This window comes from Centrocercus urophasianus, unplaced genomic scaffold (assembly GCF_019232065.1).
Source record: "Centrocercus urophasianus isolate 14NV4802_14NV808 unplaced genomic scaffold, USGS_Curo_1.0 seq_42, whole genome shotgun sequence".
Taxonomy (NCBI): Eukaryota; Metazoa; Chordata; class Aves; order Galliformes; family Phasianidae; genus Centrocercus; species Centrocercus urophasianus.
Genome location: NW_024885000.1, coordinates 392,317 through 400,384, shown reverse-complemented (window position 1 = coordinate 400,384; position 8,068 = coordinate 392,317). Strand labels below are relative to the sequence as shown.

Below are 8,068 nucleotides of genomic sequence, written 5' to 3'. Positions count from 1 at the left end.
CTCCCAGCCCCACCCGCAGCCCCACCTACCTCCTGGCGCGCCCTCCTGCACTGCTGCCTCGAGGACATCTTGCCAAAGCGTTGCTCCATCCCTGCTCCTTCCCCTGCACGGAGTCGCTCCTTAGCGGACCAGCGCTCAGCTGCGAGGAAAGAGGCGGTGTGAGCGCATCCCGCAGCACGGGCATTCCCATCTCCCCCAGCTCAGCTTCACAGCGCTGCCATCCACAGCCGTCCCCGCTGCGCTCAGCCCCGACCTCTCGGGCCCCCCGAAGCCTTCCCACGCTCCCCGCCCAGCTCGGCCTCTGCCCGCACACGGCTCTCCGCAGGTTTGCGGCACACGCCCGGGAACGGCGCCGGGAACGGGCCGCAGGGCTCGGGGCTCGCCGCTTCTCGCGTGGGACGGCGGCGGAGCGAGGGGGCCTGCTCCGATCCGACCCAGCCCCCCCAGCCTGGGCTCGGCGGACTCCCGGGCCGGCTGGGGAGGGCCGGCATCCTCGGCGTCCCGCCCGCAGCCGCCCGAGGGAGCCGCGGCACCTACATGTGGCCCTCGTCCCACGGGGCGGCGGGGTCCGAGCTGCGGCAACGGCCCCAAGGGCGCGGGAGGAGGGGGCCGGGATTCCCACCGCTCGGTGCGGAGCCTGTCCTGCCGGCTGTAAGCGCGGAGCGACGAAGGGAAGGGCCAGCGGCGAGGGCAGAGCCGCAACGCCGCGATGCCGGACGCGAAGAGTCGATGGGGCCGCCGCGAGGCGAAGCGAGGCGAAGCGAAGCGAGGACGAAGCTCCGTGCGCAGCGCCGCCCGCAGCCGCGCTAGGAGGCGCAGGACGCAACAGCCGTTACCGGCGCGACGACACGCGAGAGGATTCGGCACGCGGCGGGGCGTTACCGCGCAGGCGCGGAGCGCGAGGCCGCAGCCGGCGGGGGCGGTGACGTCATCGCGCGGCGCCGGGCGGCGCGAGGCAGGATGGCGGCGGGCGGCGCGCAGGCGGGCGGATCGGCTGCATCGTCTCCGCAGCCTCGTCCCCCTCCTCCGCAGGGCCCGGGCGGGTGGCTGCGGGCGGCGTACCGCTTCGCCGCCGACAGGAACGACTTCCGCAGGTCGGTGCGGTGCGGGAGAGGGAGAGGGACCGGCCTGGGGCTGGGGCCGGGGCCGGGGCCGGCTCCTCGGGCGCGGGGCCCGCAGGCAGCCGCCGCTGTGCTTTTCAGGAACCTGCTGGTGAACGTGGGGCTGTTCGCTGCCGGAGTGTGGGTCGCCCGCAACCTGGCGGACATCGACCTGATGGCCCCGCAGCCCGTGGCGTAGCGGCGGTGAGCGGCGGCGGGGGCGGCGCCGTGCGGGCGGGGATCCGGTTGGGCGGCCTCGGCGGGGACGCGGTGCTCCCGGTGGGGCCCTTCCAGCTCGGGGCGTTCTGCGGGTTGTGTCGGACGGAGATGTGGTGGGATGGGGGGTTGCGGCTGGAGCGCGCCTCAGCCCGGAGCGGCCCGCTGTGTGCAAGGGCTGTTGTGCGGGATTGCCTCGGGAAGCAGACTGAGACGACGCCGTTTGACTCCACTCTTACAGAGCCCGGGAAGAACTCGGCTGCGAGGCGGAAGAGTTGCCCTCCTGCCACAGCCCGGCACCAAATGGGAGCTCGTCAGCAGTTGTAAGTTCTGAAGTGCTCACAGAGCACCTTCCATTCTTGTCCTTTGCAGAACTGCTGCTCCCAGTGAAAGCCGTCCCATGTGAAGCAATGCTAAGGAGCAAAAAAACTTTCACGTGGCAGAGGGAGAACTCCTATTCAACCCGTTCTGCAAAAGGCAGTGAGAATTGTTTCTTGGAGGATGTAAAGCCATTGTGCATGGAATTCTGTATCACCATTTAGTTCCTTAATAAAGGTAGAATAATTACATGACACAGTGAAATTTTTCTTTTTTTAATAAGAAACTTCAGTTTACAAAAAGAAGGTGTAAAAAGAGTAAAGATTTACAAAAATCATAAAAACATGATTTTTATTTCACACCCGAAAGACAAACAAACAAATCCAGTCCTGGGCTGTGTGCCGGATCCTTGTTCAAAAGGAAAACAGAACCGTGGGAAGCCGTGGGTAAACTCCAACCACCAGAAGGGTGCATGGATTGTGTGTGGCTGAGATGAAGCTGGTGCACTTACTGTACAGGAATCAGGGCTCTGTGGGAAGAAGCCATTCGGTGTTGCATAGCATGTTTGTGCGCCGGACTCAAACTACAACTTGCCTTTAGTGACTTCAAGTCCCGCTATGGGTGGTGAAGCTGTTCAAGGGACACTGAAAGCACGACGTGAGGCTGACGTGGGAGCTGTAGCTTGAATTCAATCAGAGACAGAACGCTGCAGCTCCCAGAATACGCTGCCTGAAGAGCAGAATGACTTCCCAGCCCTGAGCGTTGTGGCAGTCTGACTGCAACATGGCTTTGGATTCTTTGGGTAGTTATGCACAGGGTTTTAAATGAAAACATTCTCTTGCAGTTGTACTGCCTGTGTTTTGTGACTGAGAACTGCCCCAAAAGAGAAGTGTATTCCACTACTGAAACATATTTTAAAATGCTGTTTTCGAAGCAGAAATTTTAACATCTTGTAAAGAAATGGATTATCTGTACTTCAAAAGGATGTCAAATTTTGCAGGAACGGTTTTGTGAAGGGAAAGGGGATTAATTAGAACAGTAGGTCATTTTGTAGTTAATCTTGGTTTTGATTTAGAACACACTGATCTCCTCCTGAGGCCTGGGTTCAGCAGGGGGCAGTTCACAGTTAAGTACATAAGGCTGCCATAGGTGACTTCCTGGCTGCTGTCTTCACAAACAACTGAAATAAAAGCTGCTCAACCTGCAGTCAGAAGCAGCGCTTCAAGAGTGTTTGCACCGAGCTGCGAGGCAGCCAGATTGCCTGAACACATTCAGTAATTAATTGGATTCTCTCGTCGCTTGCTGCTGCCTTGAAGCGTCCTTGAAGCAGAGGCAGCCTCAGTCATGAGCACAGCATGGGACACAGCAGCTTAAGTCATTAGTGACAAAAGGAGCAGAAACAGAGCAGATACCAGAGGCTGTTCTGACTTAAAGCCCCCACAGAAGTGACTGGAAAAAAAAAAATCAGAAAAGCCACCAAACTCCAGTGTTGATCCTTACCCAGGAAAGCAGAGTAGCTTTTTACTCGTTTTCGTAGTGGCTGCAAGGGGATTTCATACTGAAAGAAATGCTCATGTTCTAACCAGCCTGCAGCAGCACCCTTCCAGCAATCTTAGAGTGGGATTAACTTCAGAAGCCCTGAGGATTAGCTTTCCTTCTACCCCTGCTCAGGTCACCAGTGGAACTTCCAGGGCACCAGCAGAAAGGGGGGCTTCCCTGGCAGCATCCCTTGCAAGCCTGTCTCAACTCAAGGGAGTTTGCCTGGGCTGCACTTTTCTTGAAGACAGTTTTAACCATCCTGACCATTGCAGCTGTTTTCACCCAAAAGAAAATTGGTTGAAGTTTTACTGGAAACAAACATACCTACTTGTTCCTTTCCTGTAAAACTCTCATTTAGGTAAATGTACAGAAGGCTGTGCCTTAAATAGCTGGTGGCTGCTTAACCAAAGCTGAAGCACACAAGAAACAGGGCCTCTTCCAAATGGGCTGAAGGTTGCTAGTGGCATGTTCCTGTACTCAGCACGTCTGACCAACAAGCTGTGCACTTGGTTTTCACATGGATATTTGGAGTTCATCTCATAGCAGTAGGCAACAGCCGTAAGGGCCAGGCTTCGTAACTTCATTTAATAAATATGAGGAGAATGAAGATGAGCTAGGAAGCGTTCATGAGTCAGAGGCACGGAGTTGTGCAGAACAGACATTGCACTCCCTGTGCAAAGGAGGAGCCACGTGGGTAAGCCATCTGAATTCCTCAGCTACAGATTCCGTTCAGTGCCCCACAAGCTGGCAGTGGCATTGCTCATCTGCAAAGCTCTGGTTTGTCCATGTTATCATACATTCTTTAGCCTCGCGAATCCACAGACGCTGCACTGATTCACTCATACTGACTCAGTGTAACAATTATCCCCATAGCATGGATATGGTTCTCTAAGGAGAGAAGGCTACAGCCCAAGTTCTCGACACTTAGCACTGCCGTGCTGGAGGGGCGTTTGTTCCTCTTTGTTCCTCTTCAAGAGGAGAAGCACTCAAAAGCCCTACATTCCAATGAAGATGTGCTCACATGGAAAGTGTAAAACAGGAGCAGACACAGAGGGAGCCCTTTTCTACCCCGCAAAGTCCTAGTTTGAGGAGTCAGGGCCAGACCCAGCAGTTCAGCACTGAAAGAATCACATTCAGCACCTGCCGCCTCCACGGAAAGCACGTTACTGAGACAGAAGTACAAATCAAATGGCGTTCAAATCATCAACTGCATGATCTCTTGTTTCACTTCCAGCTACACAAGCATTTACAGTGACATGGGGGCTTTAAGCAGGCAGCTCCCTCTAAAAACTCGAGAATTTGGGGTCCCGTTCCTTAGGAATACTTAATGGAGAAGCACCATTCATTTGGCAGTATGAGATTACCAGCAGGAGAAATGTTTGCACCCAGACTGCAGCTGATGAGACTGCGTCTGGATTTTGTTAATGTCCCTGCCAGCAAAATACATGGTCCTCTGACACATAAGGTCACCAAATCCAGTGCTTCCCATTTCTCCTGGAAGTAAATCGCTGCTGTGCTCAGTTTGGCTTTATTTGTCCCCTTGTTTCTCCCTTTCTCCTTCCTGGCCCCCAGCCTGCACAAAATCAGTAGCACAGCACTGCTCTGTAACTGTAGTGCATTCCTCCATATCATGCATATGCTTCGGGACAATAAATAGCAGTGGTTAAAGCCAATTCTGGGCCCATTGGGCTGGTCTTGTCTTTTTTTTCCCCCACCTCTCTCTACCCCCCACCCTCCCTTCTGGAAATGTACTTTCCAAACTGCATTAGTAGGACTATCGGATCTCTCAAAACTGTTTTGGCCCACCATGCAAATTATCATTTACACAAATGGAACCCATTCACACAGAGAGAATCATAGAATTTAAAATAAAACAAGCACAACAGGAGTGGCCTAAAGGGACACCCCTTAAATCAACTAAGACAGATAATCACCAACAGGTACAGGTGACAAACACATTCTGCTTTTCATCATTCAGTCTATGCTGTGGGTTTCAAAATTCAAAAGCCTGCCGGAATGCTTCAGATTCCCATCTGCAATAAGCAGGCATCAATATTAATGTAACGGACATGAGATACCACTAAATTGAGGTTTTATATCCAAACCCAGGTTTGGGACAGAAGGCCCCTTCCATAGGCACAGCTCCTCTACCAAAAACTCCCCATGGAGCTTCCGATTCCTCGCTCTGCACCACACGCTCTGCCAGAGCTCAGCTCAGTGACTGACTGGAAGGGGCTGGATTACATGAGAAAATCTAAATCCAATTGGCCTCTGAATTATGACATATACAGATATTTCAAACATGTAAGGATAAAATCATAGCCTCTGAGCTTGCTGGTCAACTTCTTCATATGGACATGAAATGTGAAGATGCCAGTGATGCTGAGAGTACCTACAAAACACAAATCTGCTGCTTCAGTCAGGACTTATTTCCCAGTGTTTCTGTTCCATGCAAAATGTTATTGGATACAAGGCACCAAATCTCAGGAATCATACAAAATTAGCTCACTAAATTGTGTTGGCAGGTAAAACTAATCCTGTCTATTGTATCTTCCATAAATACTTCTCATTTTGCAGTACTGTTACTTCCACTGGAGCTTATCCTGGGGTCTGGCAGCAGCCAGAAGTTTTGTCAGGATGCAATTAAGCACATTCGGGCCTGAGGATGTTACAATCAACACAAGTGTGTCTAAATTACCCCCAGGACAATATTTCAGTATCTGAAGGGGCTGTAAGAAAGAAGGGGGCAGACTCTGGCAGGGGCTGTGATAGGACAAGGGGAAATGGTCTCAAGCTAACAGTGAGGAGATTTAAGTTGGACATTAGGAAGATGGCTTTTGCCTTTTAGAAGCAAAAATAACTTCTGACAGTGAGTCCACAGGATGCACTCAGTGCTTTTACTGCTTCCAATTATATTCCTGTGCTGAAAAAGAATGGCTGGAATCCCCTAAGGAAATGGGGGTGACACAGCCACCAAGAAGAGTCTGATGTCACACACTTAATGCACATTATTCTGTTTGCTGCTTCATGTCGACAGCTTCAAAGCTGTGAGAGAACTGACAGCTTTGAACAGAGAACTTCAAACCAGACCAGAGAACTGTTCTGGTTGGAAACAGCGGGGGAAAAAAGTGTCTTTTTTTTGTTGTGTTTTTTTTTTTTTCCCCCATTGCTTTGCAGAGAAACTGTTTTTGCAGTATGCATAGTTCAACTTGGGCATGCAGGTAGTAAAGTGGTAACAAAGGCAAATTTATGCAACTAACTTGCTAGAGGCAGAATGTTAACTAAAATAAAGTATTTCCCAATAACTACAGCCAATGTTGCAGCCTATCTGGCCACGAACACATTAAGGTTCTTCATTCTTAAAAGCAAAAAATGAACACTGGTTTACGTACAAGTTGAAGAGAAGAAGGTTGTGCTGGGAACAGTTCTGTGCCAAGAGCTGCGTACTCACAACACTGACAGCCTGCAAGTGTCCTGTGGTTTGCTTTGCCTTCAGACAGCAACCTGCACAGTGCCAGGAGTCTAACACTTGCTCTCAGCATCTCTCAAGGCAGCTGGCTTCTTGTTACATGACTGAAACCCCAGCACAGGTGTGCCTGCATGTACAGAAACAAATTCCACTCCCAGTTCAACCAGAACAAAGGTTCTGATCCTGCAGACACTGAGCATGGGACTCAAAAGCATCACCTCCACACCTGAGTTAAGTTAGATCAGTTGCTTAGGTGCTTGCAGGAGTAGAGCCTACATTTAGAATGATTCTGAATACACACCTGGATTGGAGCAGGATTTCAAGCCACACCATTAAAGGAGGGACAGAGCTTGCGTTACAGGTAGCCCACGGGCAGGCATTCACTTCAGTGGGCTTCACAGTCATTGCAAGCTTGATGTTTGTCTTATTAATATGAAGAGGTAACTTCCAATTTTATTTCTGGCAAACAAGACACTATAGAACAGTGTCACCATGGCAGGGACATTGAGCTATGCTTATATGAAGATGCCTACAGCAGACCAATAGAAACCAAACAGCATAAAAAATGCTATACGCTATCGCTTCCAAATAAAAGCTGAATATCTCAGAAGCCTCACAGTGCTGGAAAAAGCAAGTTTACTTTGAAGTATAATTCATTCCTTCCCTATCAGGGCAATATTTTTCTGACCGCAGTATCTCCACGTCCCAGCGCAACCAGGCTACATGGAGAGGTCACTAATGTCAAAACTGTCAACAGCAAACACGACACAACCTGCGGGGCACCCAGCTGCACCCACGGCTAATGGGCTGCTCCCACCCCCCTCTGTAATCTAGTCCATTCACATGACAACCCTATTTCTACCTGAATACAAATACTAATGCAAAACACTCAGTCAAAAGATGAGCATTCGTAGCAAAGTTTTGGCTCACTACAGCAACAACCATCAATCTGCACACCGACGGCCCGCACGGTGAGGGATGCAGGATGCAATCACAGTATTTGGCAGTCACTGCAAACACGACTGCTCCATTTTCCCTTCACTTCTGAGATTAAGGAGGCAGCACCAAACACCTTTTTTCCTTTCATTTTCCCTGTGAGACAAGCAGTCCCCACAAAGCTGCACTCTGCTCTAATGAAGCCTCCAGCACAGATCTGAACACCACAAGCATTTCATTTTCATTCTTTCATGAATGTCAACTTCTGCCTGTGCTGAAGCCAGACCAGCTTCCCCTGCACTAAGCTGGGTCATTCTGTACTCAGTCTGGCCTACAATATTTTTATTTATTTTTATTACTAGTAGGGAAAAAAAAAAGCTACCTAGTAAACACGTAGATATGCAGACATTCACAGGAAATCCTTCCAGACCATGCAACATTTAGAGAAACAGAATTAAAATCTTTTAATTTGTTCCCATAAGACCGTTTC

The 8,068-nt window shown here is 50.7% G+C and overlaps 1 protein-coding gene across 1 annotated transcript; it reads left to right on the top strand.

Annotated features, from left to right (window-relative positions):
• The first annotated feature begins 960 nt into the window (after nucleotides 1–960).
• On the top strand, nucleotides 961–1,888 carry TOMM6 (translocase of outer mitochondrial membrane 6). The gene is made up of 3 exons (XM_042833621.1): nucleotides 961–1,094; nucleotides 1,203–1,304; nucleotides 1,689–1,888. Exons 1-2 carry the CDS (start codon nucleotides 961–963, stop codon nucleotides 1,297–1,299), a joined length of 231 nt encoding a protein of 76 aa, XP_042689555.1. The 3' UTR covers nucleotides 1,300–1,304; nucleotides 1,689–1,888.
• The last annotated feature ends 6,180 nt before the right edge of the window (nucleotides 1,889–8,068 follow it).

Bases quoted from the DNA above. Each gene is read 5' to 3' on its own strand.
- TOMM6 (XM_042833621.1), top strand. From the start codon at position 961: ATGGCGGCGGGCGGCGCGCAGGCGGGCGGATCGGCTGCATCGTCTCCG. The intron at 1,095-1,202 runs GTCGGTGCGGTG...TGTGCTTTTCAG, and splicing joins GACAGGAACGACTTCCGCAG to GAACCTGCTGGTGAACGTGG.